General features: G+C 41.8%; 1 protein-coding gene across 1 annotated transcript in view; it reads right to left on the reverse strand.

Annotated features, from left to right (window-relative positions):
• Positions 1-14,173, reverse strand: part of LOC149286657 (rab effector MyRIP-like) — a 219,743-nt gene extending 205,570 nt beyond the window's left edge. The window contains exon 1 of the mRNA XM_089493825.1: positions 14,064-14,173. Within this exon, the coding sequence (XP_089349951.1) occupies positions 14,064-14,173 (110 nt within the window). The remainder of the gene's footprint in view (positions 1-14,063) is intronic.
• Between the last annotated feature and the right edge of the window lie 5,961 nt (positions 14,174-20,134).

Below are 20,134 nucleotides of genomic sequence, written 5' to 3' on the forward strand. Positions count from 1 at the left end.
AAGCCTTGTTTACATTTTTTTTATTTACCAAACTGCCCCCGGTTATGCACATCTGACCCCCAGCTTGCCATTCTGCCCCCATATATGCCTTATACCTCTTATATGCCAGTGATATGCAACTGAGCCCCCTGATATACCTTTTACCCCAGATATGTTTTATGCCCCCCTGATATGCCTAATATCGATATGCCTTATACCCCCTATATGCCACTGAGCCCCCTGATATACCTTTTACCCCAGATATGTTTTATGCCCCCCTGATATGCCTAATATCGATATGCCTTATACCCCCTATATGCCACTGACCCCCTGATATACCTTTTACCCCCAGATATGTTTTATGCCACCCTGATATGCCTAATATCGATATGCCTACCCCCTATATGCCCTGAAATTCATAATACCCCCCATACACCACTATAACTCACCCATACACCACTCTGGCTCCTCCCCCTCCCATACACCACTCTGGCTCCTCCCCTCCCATACAACACTCTGGCTCCTCCCCCTCCCATACACCACTATGGCTCCTCCCCCCTCCCATATGCCACTCTGGCTCCTCCCCCTCCCATACACCACTCTGCCTCCTCCCCCTCCCATACATCACTTTGGCCCCTCCCCCTCCCATACATCACTTTGCCTCCTCCCCCTCCCATATACCACTTTGCCCCCTCCCATACTCCACTCTGGCTCCTCCCCCTCCCATACACCACTCTGCCTCCTCCCCCTCCCATACATCACTTTGGCCCCTCCCCCTCCCATACATCACTTTGCCTCCTCCCCCCTCCCATACTCCACTCTGCCTCCTCCCCCTCCCATACATCACTGTGGCCCCTCCCCCTCCCATACATCACTTTGCCTCCTCCCCCCTCCCATACTCCACTCTGCCTCCTGTCAGCCACGGAGGTTCACAAGACACCAGGGAGCCGGGTAGAGAGGCAGAGTGCCGTATGGGAGGGGGAGGAGCCAGAGTGGTGTATGGGAGGGTGGCTCCCATACACCCCTCTGACTCCTCCCCCCTCCCATACGGAAGTGAGACGGAAGTGAGAGACCGGCCGACAGCGAGGGGAATCCAGGTCTCCTGCAGCGTTGCGGGGGATCTGGATTCTAGTGTTATAATCCGATCTCTGTTTGAGGTCGGATTATAATTTTTAGAATCGATAAAAATCGATTCGATTAATCGATAATGAAAATCGTTGACAACGATTTTCATTATCGATTATTATCGATTTTATCGATTAGTTGTTTCAGCCCTAGTATCAAACGAAAGCTCTATCTGTCCTTGAAAAAACAATATATAGTTTACATGGGTACACTATTCACAGGAAAGGGGAATAATCGCTAAACCGACATACCCCAAAAATGGCAAAATTGCTCCGGGCTTTGAGGTACCAAAAACTCCTGGGATTGAAGGGGTTAAAGAGAATGGGTACAAGTACAGATCCCTGAGGTATCCCACTGGTAACAAGACCTTGTTCTGAATATACACCATTGACTACAACCCTCTGTTGTCTGTCACTCAGCCACTCCTTAAACCATTCAACAACATTGGGATCTAAACCCAGAGATTTAATCTGGTAATTTGAAGGAAAAAAAGCATAAGTGAATCCATTTATCTATTGAATCACAATAACAAATGTCTTGTGAAAACATACCACGTGTTAACACAGAACTCTGGAAAATATAAGTTTACCTTGAAAGGAAGAAAGAAAAAAAAGGACTGAAAGATTAAAGGTACTTAGTTCAAAAATCATGATTTAAAGTGCAAGACTAAGGCACACATATTACTTCACAAATTGAATTGTATATAACAATAGCATTTAAGTATTGAAGGCTTAGAAAGCAAAACAGATTAAGAAATATATATATATATATGTATATATATATGTATATATTTCTTAATCTGCTTTGCTTTCTAAGCCTTCAATACTTAAATGCTATTGTTATGCTATTGTTATGTTGTTATGTTATGTTGAATGATAATTGTGTAAAATAATCATGAGATTTAATATTTGTCAGAATAATGGCTGGATCTACATTCAAAGAACACTGGCGCCCACAAGCAGAAAAGAGTCTTTGTAAGCGGGGCATGGTCAGAAAATTGGCGAAGCTTTAGAAAGCAGGACATGACAAGTATAGAATTCAGTAATAGTATTTTCCAATCTTCACTACCTATGCCAAATGTATGTTTCTGTTGTCACCAGCAGACTCTCTAAATACCGTATTTGCTCGATTATAAGACGACCCTGATTATAAGATGACCCCCCAAAATCTATATTAATTTAGGAAAAAAACAAAAAGCCTGAATATAAGACTACCCTATAGGAAAAAACGTTTTACTAGTAAATATTAATTCATGTAAACAATTTTTTCATATTTAATAAAAGCTATGATTGAGAAAAATATATATATTTTTTATTTCCTTTTATTTGCCAACCTGCCCCCCCAGTTATGCACATCTGCCCCCAGGGTTGCCACTCTGCCCCCAGAAATGCCTTATACCCCCTATTTGCCACTCTGCCCCATGACGTGCCTTTTAACCCTCTATTTGCCACTCTGCCTCCAGAAATGTCTTATACCCTCCTATATGCCACTCTGCCCCATGATATGCCTTTTTACCCCCTATATGCCAGAGTGGCATATAGGGGGTTAAAAGGCATATCATGGGGCAGAGTGGCATAAAGGGGGTTAAAAGGCATTTCTGGAGGTATATATATAACTGCTAACAGCAATCACACTCCTATCAAGCCAAGGCAGCCAGTACATGCTGGAACCTGGGGATGATAGGAGTGTGCGTACAGCCTCCGTATGCCATGCTACCACCACCACCCCCTTTACACATCCATGCTATCACACACACACTCATTCACAAACATTTAAATACTCATTCATTCCATTAATCACACATACTTGCTCAAAAACCCTCCCCCACCCCCTTACCTGAACTGCAGATCTCTCACTCGAAGACTTCTGCAGGGGCCCGGCTGTGCGAGCAACTTCTCTGGCCCCGCCCCCAGAGGAAGGCGGGGGGAGGCAGAATTATGTGACACTCTGCTAGCTTCCTGTTCTCCTGCTGCTCGCGACCAAAGCACCGGTAAGCAGCCTGGCCCCAGCGGACATTTTTTGAGGTCTGATTAGAAGCCGACCTCGATTATAATACGAGGGGTATTTTTCAGAGCATTTGCTCTGAAAAAAACCTCGTCTTATAATCGAGCAAATACGGTATTTTAGAGATAATAGCAAAGATTTATTTTAGCAGAATCTTACACGTATTATTTGTTTGCCCACTCTCTAGCAATTATCTACACATTATTTAGTTATTGGAGTTACACAAAGAGACGTTTGTCCCATTTACCTCTTCTGTTGGTGGCTGCACTGAAGCTAATAAACATTAGACATGTAAACTTCTTGTTCATCCTCCCATGAAGCTGCAACCGATTGCATGTATCCAAGCAAACCATTAGCTTTTGGATAGCTCAGCTCCCTTTGACTAGAATGGAAGTTCTACTGACCAGGTGCAAGAAGCATACTGGAGTATGCTTCCTGCTTCCATTAGAGGCCCCCGGGGCACAGTTTAATGAGAAAAAAATTCAACTTTTTTAAATCTCCAGTAAGTATGGCTGGAAAAGTATTCCATATGTTGAAATGCACTGGAAGTGTCACGTTTCACCATGCGCTAGCTGGACTTGTTCAAACTTTCCATTTTCATTTCACGTTTCCTGCCACTAGTGGCCGCCCTAGCCAATCAGGACATCTCAGACTGATTATCAGGTCCAGCTGCAGTGGCTTACCTGATCAAGTCAGCCTTGATAAACCTGCCCAGCCCTGCAGTCTGGGCCTTGACATTGAAGTTGGAGGACTACCTGTTTGGTTCCTGATTTGTTCCTGTACCTGCCTTGTTCCTGTACCTGCCTTGTTCCTGTACCTGCCTTGTTCCTGTACCTGCCTTGTTCCTGTACCTGCCTTGTTCCTGTACCTGCCTTGTTCCTGTACCTGCCTTGTTCCTGTACCTGCCTTGTTCCTGTACCTGCCTTGTTCCTGTACCTGCCTTGTTCCTGTACCTGCCTTGTTCCAGAACCTGTCAGAACCTGCCTTGTTCCAGTACCTGCCTTGTTCCAGTACCTGCCTTGTTCCAGTACCTGCCTTGTTCCAGTACCTGCCTTGTTCCAGTACCTGCCTTGTTTCAGAACCTGTCAGTACCTGCCTTGTTCCAGTACCTGCCTTGTTCCAGTACCTGCCTTGTTCCAGTACCTGCCTTGTTCCAGTACCTGCCTTGTTCCAGTACCTGCCTTGTTTCAGAACCTGTCAGAACCTGCCTTGTTCCAGAACCTGCCTTGTTCCAGAACCTGCCTTGTTCCAGAACCTGCCTTGTTCCAGAACCTGCCTTGTTCCAGTACCTGCCTTGTTCCAGTACCTGCCTTGTTCCAGTACCTGCCTTGTTCCAGAACCTGCCTTGTTCCAGTACCTGCCTTGTTCCAGTACCTGCCGTGTTCCTGAGTTGCGGCCTGTGCCCCACTAAGTGGACTCCCAAGAGGAGTGCCCTGCATCGCGACTCCCAGGATGACTGCCCACTAGCGGACGACCCTGGTTGAGTGCCCTGCAAGTGGGCAACCTGCCGTGTGCCCTGCAAGTGGGCAACCTGCCGTGTGCCCTGCAAGTGGGCAACCTGCCGTGTGCCCCGGAAGAGGGCTTCAAGTCATGTGCCCCGCAAGTGGGCTTATCTGCCGTGTGCCCCGCAAGTGGGCTTATCTGCCGTGTGCCCCGCAAGTGGGCTTATCTGCCGTGTGCCCCGCAAGTGGGCTTATCTGCCGTGGGCCCCGCAAGTGGGCTTATCTGCCGTGGGCCCCGCAAGTTGGCTTATCTGCCGTGGGCCCCGCAAGTGGGCTTATCTGCCGTGTGCCCCGCAAGTGGGCTTATCTGCCGTGTGCCCCGCAAGTGGGCTTATCTGCCGTGTGCCCCGCAAGTGGGCTTATCTGCCGTGTGCCCCGCAAGTGGGCTTATCTGCCGTGTGCCCCGCAAGTGGGCTTATCTGCCGTGTGCCCCGCAAGTGGGCTTATCTGCCGTGTGCCCCGCAAGTGGGCTTCCTGCCAAGTCGCGTGACTCTTTATATATATTGTTGTACCACCTCATTCAATACAACTCTTGATCCAGATCTGTTGTCTGTGGTTTATTCCTGCGCCTGTCTGTAACAACCCCAGACCATAAATCATCGTGGGGTACAGACAGAGCCCCTCGTATCCCCTGCACCTGGGCTCCTTATCAACCTGTGTCCTCAGCTCGTGACAGGAAGCCATGGAAAATGGTCTCCAATATGAACTTTACATGAAAATAGGTCTGGTGTTCTCCCATAGGTTTGTAAAAGGCAGCAGTTACCAACCTTTGGCTTAGAATAGCTGAACCACAATTTACAATTCTTTGACCACCATGTGGAGAAAGGATGGGCAGATTTTGACACATTAACTTTTACAGGTTATCATACACGGGAACTTGCTGGGTTCACTTGAATCTCCGGGCAGAAGTCCACTTCCTGTCCTCCAAACATGAACATAGGAACCGGGGGGATGGATTCCCCTCCCCAGGAAATCATACGGGGGGGGGGCAACAATGAAGCAATCCCCCCCAGGGCCAGAGGAAGAGAGGAACTCGCATCATGCTGTGCCCCCCCCAATTGAAATGCTGTACGGCACCCAAGGGGAGGAGAGAGGGGCTATGTCTCCTCTGCTTCCTGCTGCCATCCGCCTCAGCGCTGCCCTGACTGTGGAAAAAGTGGGGTAGTGAGGTATCTGATGGGGAGAAAGAAGGGGTATCTGATGGAATTCGTACGCCCATGCCTCCAAAGTTTGCGAGCACTGCTCTTCGATCATCGCCACAACCCAATACTCTGGGGACCAAACCTGGGCAATTTCCACCCCCACTATGTGTTAAGCAGTTCTGAATTAACTTTAATCTGTACTTGTATTTATACTCCTGATATTCATTCATGTGACAATAGAAAAAATAATAAACACAAATGAGCTTTGCAGGAGGAAATGGGCTATTTCCTTCTTGCTATGTTCCTGAGATGGTATATGGTGGTGTGGGAAACACTTGTTCCATTGAATGACTTAAAGGAAATCCAGCAATTCCTAGAATACTTTCCACAGTATATAACATTGAGGCTGATATACGCATCAAATAATGATGTTACATTATAATAGATCCCTGTATGACAATAAACCACAAGCCTGCTCTTTTTTACAGCACTCTAATCATTTTAATCCTCATTTATAAAATGACATTTACTAGCCTTATGTAATTACCTTGGTAGAAAAAAAGCCTGGGCATTGATTTGTTTGACTCTTGTATAAAACATATGCGTGCTATCAATGAAATTGATCTGACTCTCTAGTGGACATAACTACCTTTGGATTTAAATTCAACAAAATTTGCAGGGTAATAGTGAAAGTCTTTTGAAAAGTTGTAAAACTAAAATACTCCTACCCTGGAATTTTGTGACAAATGTGAAAAAGTAAGACACATCACCAGTTCAAACACGGACAAAAACCTAAAAAACTAGAAAATTCTATCCCAGTACTAGGGGCAATCCCCCTAATGCTTGGTTCTGTACAGTTGGTCATTGTAAGCTTGTCAAGTCCTTAAACTGGAATGCATGGAAGATGCTATTAAATGTGTATAAATGAATTTATACAAAACAGCTGTCAATGATTGGTGATCTGGTTATTGCACCTCTTACCCCTTTGTTTAAAGGCTGTCTTGTACAGCGGGCAATTACTTTCAAGGGATCCATGTATAAAGTGGATATAGAGGCAAAAGTGATCATTGTTGACCTTATTTGCATGCCCCTACCCAGAATCCCTTGTGGTTGTGGCAGCACCATGAGATTTCTGAGGGTCCAGACATTTCATCTTACCATACATTACTTTTCGCAAGTCAATTAACTCTGCTCCACTGGGTCAAAAGTTTACATACAAACTGTGTCTGTAAACAGTCTGGAAGATTCCAGAAATTGATGTAATATATTTTTAAGATCTTCTGATTGGTCAATTGTTATAATCAGGTGTTAATTGACACCTGTAGTTATATTTTAGTCCAACATCAGCCAGGACATATTGGCGACCAGCCCATATAAAATTCTGCCCTGCAGTACGGGGGATGTATAACTGACTAATTGGTTTCCTTACCATAAGTCTATACACTGCAGGGCAGCATTTTATCTGGGCTGGTCAAAATCTGTAAAAATTGTACGTGTCCTGGAAAACATGGCCGATGTGGACCCCCCCCCCCCTTCCACAAGTCTGGTTCCTCCTTAGGTGCAATTTACAAACAACCGCAAGTACCACAATCAACTGTACGAACTATTGTATCGAAACATGAGAAGCATGGGACCACATAGACCACATAGACGCTGCACCGTTCAGGAAGAAGGGGGAAATTTACTCCCAGTACTAAATGTACTTTGATTTGAAAGGTTTAACTGAACCCAAAGACAACAACAAATGAGTTGGCGAAGGGGTTGGAGGCAGCAGGTACCAAAGCCATCATTTAGAGAGTCCTGTGAACTCTCTGGGTATGACCAGGAGTCTCTGTGTGAAGCCCTTTTTCCCCAGGTTAGTTCATTTTTTCTTAAAGCATCTCCCTAACATGCCGTTAGCAGAGGGGCAGCTACACGGTACAGAAGGACAGTCTATAAATCATGAACAACTGGGACTGTTGGGAGATATGCATGAGAAAGATTCTAAACTTGACATATGGTATGTACATTATTATATTTTTTACAATTCATTTTATATGAATTAAAATATTTGGTGATGGGAAAGCATTTACTACACTAATTAATTATTTGGCTTTAGCATCTTTTCAGTCATGTAAATTTCACTATAATAGTGGAAGAGCTTCACTTTCAGTACATTCTCCTCCAGATAAGTGTAGGAGCAAATGACAAGCATCCTTTATACTGAATAACAAAGACAACAATCTATAACATTAAACTCCTCAAGTATTAAAAATGTTTAATCATATTTTTAACCTGTAGTATGAATTAGGGAAATAAATACCTTTTAAGACTGAAAATGTGCTTATCACCTTCACCAGATGATTGTTTTGTATCTTCTCTTTGATTAACAGAAGGGATAGAATTTGGAAAATAGCACACTAATTATCTATTTAGATTGAAGGTTACACAAACAAAAGCTGGTCTCGTTACAGTATCTGACTCATGGACATATGATGCTGTCATGTTTTTTTTTTTTTATTCAGCATCTCTGTCTGGTACAACCAACTAATCGATGGGGAAAAAAAAAGAAAAATCTCACATTACCGAAACATTTTTATTAGGTAAAATAAAACATATTTTACATAGGTTGATTGATTTTAGTACTTTTTTATGTAATCAAATGAGGCTATGCGGCAAGTGACTAGTGGGCCAATGGTAAATGGTGTGGGCCACTTACGTTTAATGTACATTCTTATAGTGCCAGTGATTTAAACTCCCAGTCCCGCCCTAAATTTACAAATATTACATGAGCACATGTGATAGAGGGTGGGGTTAATCTCTTTATTGTAATCTAATTTGTTACTAATCTGTTATGTTATTGAAATGAGATGCACTTAAATCTAATATTAAGATTTAATGCTAAATAATAATATACTGTTTTACACCCGAAAACATTTACTGTAGATGAATACGTATGATAGACAGATGAAAGTATGGAGACAAATTCACTTTATGGCTATTAATTTTGATCTGTTACCGATAAAAAAATTGGAAAGGATGCCTCAAAATAATAAAGAATTGCTCCTGGTTTTGGAACACAAATGTTGTTGCTTGACTGACTTTCATGTCAGGCTACATTTATGTCAAACATACCCCTTGTGCTTTGGTTAAGATGATGTGGGAATAGCAGTACACAAAATGAAGGTTCATGAAAGAGCATAAAAGGACATGAAACTGAACTGATGACTTATGTAAAATGAATAGATCTCTAGGCGCATCAACATAGAGACATGCTGGTCCCCAAATATCATACATTTAGTGTCCTGTAATCTTATTACTCATGTAATACCTTTAACAATGCATAAAATATCGGTGCAGAACCAGGACTACCTTTAATACTGATTGGACCCTGGGCAAGTTCCTGCTTCCCCTGGGCAGTACAAGAAAAGTTGCACTCACGCTGTGTGAGCAACACAGAGGTAAACGGAGGGCCAATGCGGAAGTGGTCACAGGGGTCATCTGGGCCCCCTAGAGTGGCAGTGGTTTCCACCGTGGTTGTTGCAGGCTCAAAGAGGCAGCTGCTATGGGCCCCTCAGGAATGATGGGCCTGTGCAGAACTTTATTGCATTTTAATGATTTCTCAGCTTGTGTTTGCTTGGAACTAGTGTATTTGACTTGTGTCATGCAGTATTTGTATAAAATTTGGAATAATTCCAATTAAAGCAGGTATTTGTAATTAAATTTAAAAAAAATAGTCTCCAAGAATAAAGGGCATAGGGGTATGACATTATACCATGGCCCTACTGCATAACTAGGAGATTTAGAGCTACATTCCCAGCCAGTGCATAGCCATACCTGTGAACTTCCCAGGATAGACTTCCAAGAGCTCTACTACTACCGGAGGAGAGGCTTCATGGAGACTCGAGTGGAGCTAGACATGTATGGGATGGGGCTGGCCACGCATAGGGTGGGATGAGCCTCAGACAACTTTTAATGAGAAGAAAAGAAGGAATAGAGAAGGCATAACCAAACAACACTCCCTTGCTAGGAGAAAGAATAAAAGCAGGACCAGGAGACTCTAGGTCAAACGTGGAGAATTTCCTGGTATGTGCACAAAAATGTATAAAAATCAGTTGACAAGATAAAATGGGCCTTCATACGTATATTTCTACAATTGATGATCAAGGTCAAAAGGCTATTTAGTAGTTCTTAGAATTAGTGCTAGTATTTGTAATAATACCCAAGTATGGAAGTAATAGACTGGATAATATTCACCCTTTTAATGTGCTTCCATGGAAATATATGATCCAAATATTTAAATGGAAACTATTTACAAATATGTTGCTATTTCTTTATAAACATCCACTGCCTAAAGCAGGCCATTAACTTCATTTCCATTGTACAGTTTTTGTACTGTGACAAGTGACGGCTTTGACTTCACAATGCCCTCTCGACTCCACTCTAACAATCATTCAGATATAAATCTTGATGGCAGACGGATTAGCATATATCATTACTAGGCACTATACTTTGTCTTGAGAATACTGAATTCAGATGCAGATATGTGAAGAAATCACATATTTGTTGCAAACGGAATTTAATGTGGCCGGCAAACAAACCAGATGGGCCGCACACAAGTAAAATATTTGATGTCCATACCTATACACACGAACCCTTTCTCTTACATATACACAAACTATCCTTTATCCATACACACACTTTTGCATCAACTAAAAGCTCCCCAACCACAGTCAATAAATTTCCACCCGTCCACAGCCCCCAAGTCACTCCTCAACAGTCTCCAAATTTCCATCAACCAAGTCAACCCTCCAAATCCCCTAATTCCTACCTTGGAGCTGTTTCTATTTTAAGACACTAGCTTTCCCTTCTTTTCATCCTCCCACACGTGGTCTGTATCACGCAACATCATGATGACCTCAGAGTGACTTGCGACTCGAGAAAAATAGAAAGATTTCTGGGCAGCCATGGAAATTCAAGTAAGTCCCAGGACCTGTCGGCAAACCACTGGCATGACATTCAGGGCTTTTAAAGAGGTTCTGGTACTTTGGCATATCACCACAAAAAAATCCCTGCTACACACAATACAAGCCAAAGCCATCCAGAGTGATTGACATGTACCAAGGGTACAAAAACATCTTAAAAATCTACTAAAAGGAGTAAAGATTCAGTACCCTAATATTGTGATAACATACTTCTTTCACCATTAAAGTAATGACCAGTTCATGTTTCTGCTGTATTTACTGCGAGTAGCAAACTGCATTTAAATGTGTTTTACCATATTGTGATTTGCTGTGCAATTTGCACTTTTCATTCAGCCTTTTTTTTTCCTGCAGTTTTCCAGCTGTTCTGGAACTAAAGCCCCATTTACCGTTAAGCAAGGCAATGGGAGAAAATTCGCATTAGCTGCCACAGAATCATGCACAAATGTGTTCGTCAGTAAAGTTTGTATTGCTTTATGAAATATTATTAAAGCGAAAATAGCTGCCATCAACATACCGATTAATGAGAAATGGTGAGATGACTGCACCAAGAAATAACATTAAAAATAAAGGAGAGAAACATCAGACAATCTCAACTTTACATTTTTTTATATTCCTACATACCATATTTGCTCGATTATAAGACGACCCTGATTATAAGACGACCCCCCAAAATCTGAATATTAACTCTGAAGAAAAAGCCTGAATATAAAACGACCCTAAAGGAAAAAAGTTTTACCAGTAAATGTTAATTCATGTAAACTATTTTTTTAAATAAAAGCTATGATTGAGAAAAATATTTTTTTTGTTTTTATTTCCTTGTATTTTCCAACCTGTCCCCCAGTTACGCACATCTGCCCCCAGGCTTGCCACACCAATATGGCACTGTGGCCCATGATATGCCTTTTAACCCTCTATATGCCACTGTGCCCCATGGTATGCCTTTTGACCCCCTATGTGCCACTCTGCCTCCAGAAATGCCTTATACCCCTATATCCCATTCTGGCATTTAGGGGGTTAAAATGCATATTATGGGGCAGAGTGGCATATAGGGAGGTATAAGGCATTCCAGGAGGCAGAGTGGCATTAAGGGAGTTAAAAGGCATTGTATAGAGCACTCTGCCTCCAGAAATGCCTTATACCCCTATATGCCACTCTGGCATTTAGGGGGTTAAAAGGCATATTATGGGGCAGAGTGGCATATAGGGAGGTATAAGGCATTTCAGGAGGCAGAGTGGCGTTAAGGGAGCATTTAATAGAGCACTCTGCCTCCTGAAATGCCTTATACCTCCCTATATGCCACTCTGCCCCATAATATGCTTTTTAACCCCCTAAGTGCCAGAGTGGCATATAGGGGTATCAGGCATTCCAGAAATGCCCTATGCCCCCATTTAACACACACACGCGCACACACGCGCACACACACACACACTTACCGGTGCTTCCAATTTCCTGCTGTATTGCCGGGGCAGCGGGTTGACGTCTCCTTCCGCTGCAGCCGGAAGGAGGTGGAGTTGGCAGCGGGGGTTTGTCTGCGTCCGTCACGCATACCTTCCCCGGCTGTCAGAGATCAGAGTTCCCCGCACCGGTGCGGGGAACTCTGATCTCTGGCAGTCGGGGAAGGTATGCGCGACGGACGCAGACAACCCCCGCTGCTAGTCACACCTCCTTCCAGCTGTAGCGGACGTTGTCTACGCTGCCCCGGCAATACAGCAGGAAGCACTGGTAAGTGTGTGTGTGGGGGGTGTTAAATGGGGGGGGCAGGAGGATCCAGGTCCCCTGCAGCGGTGCGGGGGATCTGGATCTTAGTCTCATAATCAGACCTCTATTTGAGGTCTGATTAGAAGACGACCTCGATTAGAAGACGAGGGGTATTTTTCAGAGCATTTGCTCTGAAAAAAACCTCGTCTTATAATCGAGCAAATACGGTATTTACAATCATGTTACTTGCTTTATAGGATTTACAAAACATAAATGTCCCCAGCATTAAAATGACGGTAGCTGCCCCACTGGTGAAACATCCAGGTCTGTAATCTATTGTAACACCAATCGTCATTCTGTATTTGTGATGTCAGTGTTACATACACAGAGAGACAACACAGTTTCTTGACATACATATAAATTGTAGAAACAAATTACCGTATTTGCTCGATTATAAGACAAGGTTTTTTTCAGAGCAAAATCGGGGTCGTCTTATAATCAGACATCAAAGTCTGACTATGAGACGACTAAGATCCAGATCCCGATCCCCCGCAGCTGCAGGGGATCTGGATCCTCCTGTCTCAACACCCCCGCCCCACTTACCGGTACTTCAGAGTCGCCGGTGTGCAGCTGGGGCAGCGTGTAGATGTCTACGCGATTCGCGTAGACAACTTCCGCTGCAGCCGGAAGGAGGTGTGGCTAGCAGCGGGGGTTGTCTGCGTGCATCGCGTAGACCTTCAGAGAACTCTGATCTTTGACAGCCGGGGAATGTCTGCGCGATGCACGCAGACAACCCCCGCTGCTAGCCACGCCTCCTTCCGGCTGCAGCGTGAGTCTACACGCTGCCCCAGCTACATGACAGGAGACTCAGAAGTACCGGTAAGTGGGGCGGGGAGTGTTAAATGGGGGGCATAAGGCATTTCTGGAGGCAGGGTGCTCTGTGAAATGCCTTTTAACCCCCTTAATGCCACTCTGCCTCCAGAAATGCCTTTTTAACCCTCTATACGCCACTCTGCCTCCTGCAATGCCTTAAACCTCCCTATATGCCACTCTTCCCCATAATATGCCTTTTAACCCTCTAAGTGCCAGAGTGGCATATAGGGTTAAAAGACATATCATGGGGCACAGTGGCATATAGGGTTAAAAGGCATATCATGGGGCACAGTGGCATATAGGGGGTATAAGGCATTTCTGGGGCAGATGTGCATAACTGGGAGGCAGGTTGGAAAATAGAAGGAAATAAAACCAAAATATTTTTCTCAATCATAGCTTTTATTAAAAAAATAGTTTAAATGAATTAACATTTACTGGTAAAACTTTTTTCCTATAGGGTCGTCTTATATTCAGGCTTTTTCTTTTTTTCCTAAATTAATATTAAGATTTGGGGGGTCGTCTTATAATCAGGGTCGTCTTATAATCGAGCAAATACGGTATATTATTTCACAAAACCATATGTACCGATTTCTACCAACAATATGCATCAGAAGAAAACTTGGATTCTACACAAGATGACCCTTTTTTCCTCTATCATTTACAAAGTTGTTTACTGTACATAAAATGCACAAACATGGTATGCAGATCTTTTCTGTGTTCTCCCATGTATCAATCTTATTAAAAAGTGCATGTCCATGCAAAGAAAAAAATCATACCTTAACCTTTCCTCTTCTTTTTTCCTAAGACTGAAGTCTCGCTGGACAACTTGAAGGACATGTTCAGCTTCATCCTCAGTCAGGCCAGAAAGATCTAGTTTCCTACCCATGTCTTGTGTTTTCCTGAATGCAAAAGCAATTAAGAGAACTGTAAATCACAAACAGATAGCTTTTGCCATCAGCTGTATATCTAGGGAAACGAAAAAACGTTTCTACTAATTATAGATGGTGATAAATAATTTATTTGAAGTAAAATGTACAATACGAGTCAGTAGTATTCAAAAATAGCTAGACTGCCAGTATTTTTTCTTCTGATTTACAGGAAAATATAATACACACAATATTAATATCAAACAATTGTAATACTGCTATCTTCTGCTATCAAGTGATAATGACAATGCTCAGTATCTCCACAGTCCTTCTTCAAGGACACCATCTCGTTAACCTGCCCTGTACCCAACATATAACTAGATGTTATTATCAGTTCAAGAAAGCTGAACATGCTCTTTAAAACACTCCTAAGAATTCAAAATGTGTGAGTCAACTGTGCATATTTAATATTTTTGATAATGTACCAGTAAGAGGCATTTTACAGCCGACTGGGGAACTATGTTGTTAAACCCAGCTAAACCATTCAGAAGTATTTTCCAAATGGGTCAATCACCTACAACTAACTGTTCCTGCTATTTGGACTCAGCTTGTCTACCATGAAGCTGACCTTGTCACCCTGATTGCTCTGTTTGTGAGTTTTTAAATCTACTTTGTGCTATACCTCCCCAGTTCTCATTTCAGTAAAAAAGGATAGTTTTACATAGTAAAGATTAACATATTGCATATCACCCTGCCACCTCTTAAACCAAAACATTGCTCTAATCTTTTCCCACATAGAACAAACTCTACAAGCAGCTGTGGTGATGATTTAAGTCACATTAACCTCAGTCATTTAGTAATGTAATCACAGCAGAAAATGGGACGCAACTCTAGGCATAACATCTCCTGGGTATGTCCACACCACTTAATTTACCATTAAATATAGACGCATAGGAAATCTAGGTTTGTTTGTTACCTAAGTTAACCCTCTTGTTATCCTGACTATAGATTTGGAAACCACAAATGTATTAATTATTAAAATAAGTTGATGTCTAAATAACCTGCCTAAATAACCTGATTTCCGATACAACTTAAGGATGCTTCCAAATGGTGCTGGACTGTTAGACTTTAAACTACTCTAAATTGTGGAGACAGGGTAGTGCATTTTCTCCAAAACCAGAAAAACATTGACTGGACATACTAATATTATTGTTGTTTGAACACTTGTTTTCATTTCTCTTATCTGTTGTCTACACAGGTGCCAACTTAATCATGCAGGGTCCTGATTTATGTTTCCTGTTACCTGCTGTGTGTTCACAGTATAATATCCTTTTGGTGTTTGGGGGCAAGAATGGCACAGTCAGCTGTTTGGGGGCAAGAATGGCACAGACACACTGGGGACAAAGATGGCACAGACAAGCGATTTGGAGGCTAATATGGCACTGATAAGCAGTTTGGGGCAAAGGCTGCACTGAGGAACACATTGCTTGAGGAAATCAGGTGCTCTCCCACACACACAGTTCATTCCCATTGTTTGTCACTGTTACCACATACAACCGGGCTGGTGGTTGGACTCTATAAATGCTGCTATAGTGCAAATGAGTACAAGGGTCAGAACTAGTTTCTAACTGGTAAAAATGACTAAACATCTGTTCTCTGTGCTAATGCAGTAAAATTATTCCACAATGTGGTTGTAAATGGCTCGATCTAAAACACAAAGGAAGGGAGGTCATGTTGCATAATGTATAAGTGGCTCTTTAGTCATTGGTATATATGTGGCATTGGATGTGATGTAGCCGAAGGATGTTGTATAATGAGCATGGCAATTGTATTTTGCATTATGATTGCTTGACTCTGCATCATCAGTAGCATTACTTTCATTTTTCTTCATCGAGATGACTTAATTTAAAAAAGGATTTCTCATCATGTCACTGTTTTGTACAGTACAATTTGCATTGAAAAGGATATATACGGTATATTGTAATAACTGCAGTGCACCATGGTTTACTAAGAGATCTGACCTACAAATTAGTAAATAAGTGGAACATACTACTTATGCACCAGATCGCTATCTCCTATTTACATTAAATGCTGCTGTAAAAATGGTAAAGCCCAGTGTTAAAAAGTCACCATTGTTAATTTATATCAGATGTGGTCAGTGTTTTGCTATACATCATTTTTCTTACATAGGATGGAGTAGGATTATGTGCTAGAAGATCTGTCATTTTATTTTTTCACCAAAACATAAAAATATTTGACTCTTACAAGTTAAGACTTTGAGCCTAAAATGTTTTTATTTTGTATCATATGAATATAGACTACATGTAAGCATGACCTGGATAAATATGACATGATTAAAGAATTATATCTGAACATACACAGCAGGGCCCTTAAGATCCATGTACAAAAAACACTCAGCAAGTAATTGTAAAGATTATTTTTTTAAAATACATACTGGAGCAATAAAAAATAGACTCCCCTGCATTTTACTGCAAACAAATCGGCACAGAAATTATTGTTACTGGAGTTAGAAATTAGACTTTGGTCTCATTTAACTCCTTTCTAGCTGCCTCTGCTTAAAGCAGGGAGCATACCACAATATGCTTCTTGCACATTCTATACCAGGGGTGTCCAACCTGCGGCCCTTCAGCTGCTACAGGACTACATCTCCCATAATGCTCTTTCAGCTAAGGGGCTGGCTGAGGAGTATGGGAGATGTAGTCCTGCAGCAGCTGGAGGGCCGCAGGTTGGACACCCGTGTTCTAGACAATTGGAATGTAATAGATGTAGCAGCAGTCAATCATGGGAATGCTATGTCAAGACATGTTCTACTGAACAGGTGCAATAAGTTTACATACTAATAATTTTTATATAATTTATATATATTTGTATAATTTTATAATTCTAATAATTAAATAAAATAATTTGTGATCTGCATGCAGTAAATACTCTGAAGACCATGCAAAATGCACTCCAATATGCATTACAAAATAAATTGCAGCTTTTCAACATTGTACTATAGATACAGGGGCATACCTAGAGTATTTGGCGCCCGGGGTAGATCCTGTATGTGGCACCCCCACTTTAAAATGTAAAGACACCCACAAAAATGTTGGAAATTATATTTATTTCACAAATTTGTAAACTGTATGTCAACTGGAAAAAAACAAAAAAAATCGGAAAAAATAAATTAACTTAATAAATTAAATACGTTTAAATAAGTTTACGGATAATATATGGTCCAACATAACTATATCCTGAGCCAGACATTGATGGTGGTACAGCATAAAGCCCTTCACTATAAACTAAGCCAGACATGGTAGGCCTCTGCCCCTAAAACGGCCTATCAATACCACCCCTGCCCTTGAAACAGCCAATCTGTGCCACCTCTGTCCCTTTAGCAGTCTGTTTGTGCCACCTCTGCCCCTAAACAGCCTGCCTGTGCCACCTCTGCCCATGAACAGCCTGCCTATGCCAGCTCTATCCCAGAACAGCCTGCCTGTGCCAGCTCTGCCACCCTTAACAGCCTACCTGTGCCACATCTGCCCCCTTTACAGCATGCCTGTGCCAGCTCTGCCCCCAAAACAGCCTGCCTGTGCCACCTCTGCTGCCCCATAAATGGACTGCCTGTCCCATTTAGAAAACAATGAACGTGCACAATACAAAAATCCTTATTCATTCGTTCGTTGCTGCGGCCGCCATTTTAACTACACTAAAAAGAGGAGATCACCTCATTTTAATTTAATTTCTTCTACAAGTTTATTTCTTGTCTTTATTGCAACATGAACGGATGAATGGGATTTCCGAAAACAAAAATGTTGAGTGACGTTAGTCCGAACAGAAGACATAGACATACAAATTTGTTGAACATGAAGAAATTCTTTCCCACCTAAAACAGTAGTTTATGTAGTCTTTTACATAAGCTGTACTTCAAAAAGATTCCCCACGGAAAAAAAGTTTTTCTCCTTGTGGATAACACAAGTAAAACAGATTAGCATAATAGTGCCTGGGTGAGCAATCATGACTGACCCACTGTATGATAAGGCAGTATGACAAGGAGTGTTTGTTTAGTAGACAACTAGAACAGACATGGCTAATATGAAGCCGAATAAAAGCATTCTATTAAGCAAAACAAACATAAAAAAGAAAACACAATAACCATATTTTAATCTGATATCTGTAATGAAAAAAGGTGGGAGTTTCATTTTGTTGAAGAACCAATGGGATTTCCACTGCTTTATTCAAGATAAAATCTATTTTTGGCAATTACGTTGTTGCTAGAGAGATATGTTTGTAATACTCTGCACTAACATTGACAATTTGAGTTTATCTATGTTAATGAACAAAAATATAATTTCATTCTGTGCAATTCTATCCTGGGCATTTTGCCTAGAATAAAGTAATATCATACAATTTATTTTTTTTGGGGGGGGGGATTGTCAAATGGCACCCCTTGCTGTACCAAAAAAATAACTGCAGTAATTAAAGAAAAATAAATAAATAAATAAATAAGGCTAGTTTAGTAATGTTTTAAACAAGGACATATATTTAAACATCATATGCATTCAAGCATACTGGAAATAATTAGGTTGAAGGGTTGAATTGAAGGAAAGGGAAGATATATTCTTCTTAGTCTGAAACCTTCTCAAACCTGTGTTTTGTCTGCAAATGAAGCATGTGATTGGAGTGGGTTAGTTGGTGGAAATTCGTTTTCCTGCTTACAAATATGAATATATAATTTAAAATAACCATTTCTGTTTCTGAATATTGAAATCATGATTTGTGGTTGACATTTCGCAAATACTTCCTATGCATACCTCCCACATATTTGGGGAGGGACAGTCTAGATTTTTGGGCACAGTCACACATAGCTCATGGGTTGATTAAGGAGATACTCTGATTTCCACTGACTGACCAAGATCAACAATCAATGAAGGTCTGTGCTGTTGTAGCACAGACTTACACTGCAGCTCCCACATGGCCACCTCACGATGCACTGAAACCCAGGAATTCCAGATGGTAGGCTACCTGGAGCTCTCCCACAGGAGTGGTTTTGATGGGAAGGGGGTGGGCTAGGCATGCAAGTGGGTGGGACTAGTCCCAGATAGACACTGGTTTGAAGTGAGAGTGGGCGTGACTAAAGGAGAGGAGGAGATCAAGGAGATTGACCCGGAGACCTGGGGAAGCAGCCCATTTCTGCCTCTGACCCTGCCGAACCCCCACTCTAGCCACAAATGCCCCAAAAAGGTATCCCGGTTTGGACACTCAAAACGTTGGAGGTTATACCTGTGATTTCTAGTAGCATTGTCATTGATACCGCAGACTGGATGGGCCTAATGGTTCTTATCTGCCGTCACTGTCTATGTTTCTATGATTTACTTGTACATTATACCAATTTAAAACGAAGAAACATTATGTATATACAAAATCAACTACAGTATTATTTATTTGTTCATCAAATCACTGATATTTGACAGTTTTATTTTGTTTCTTTCCTTTCAGCTTGAAGATGATAGGCAGTCACACGTAATGTTATCATAACCGTGCCTTTACAACCTACGGCCTTTCTCAAGTTTCTAAATACAGGGTGATGATTACTTTACCCTAGGGCAAAACACAACCATTTCTAATGTGTGTCACAGTAATTAGTTTCTAAAGTGTGTGAGGAATTGAAAAGGTTGCACAAAAGGACAACTGAGATAACCAAATAACCGAAAAACAAATGAACCAAGAGATACGTTCAATGTAAAAATGAAAGGTTGTAAACAAAATTTCTGTCAGAAAACTAGGTTTCAGACCTTGTGTACGAAACTAAAACTCAATTATACATTCTATTTCTGTGACAGAAACAATGGTTGACCTAACCTGGTGTAAGTGCACATAGAACTAGAAAGAACCCTTTCCAACATATAAACAAACGCTGCTCATGTCAGAGAACAATTTAGATTGTTAATGGGTTATTCTAGGATGCAACACTGTTG

Source organism: Sceloporus occidentalis, unplaced genomic scaffold, assembly GCF_023333645.1.
Source record: "Sceloporus occidentalis isolate IW3139 unplaced genomic scaffold, rSceOcc1.0.p SCAF_67, whole genome shotgun sequence".
Taxonomy (NCBI): domain Eukaryota; kingdom Metazoa; phylum Chordata; class Lepidosauria; order Squamata; family Phrynosomatidae; genus Sceloporus; species Sceloporus occidentalis.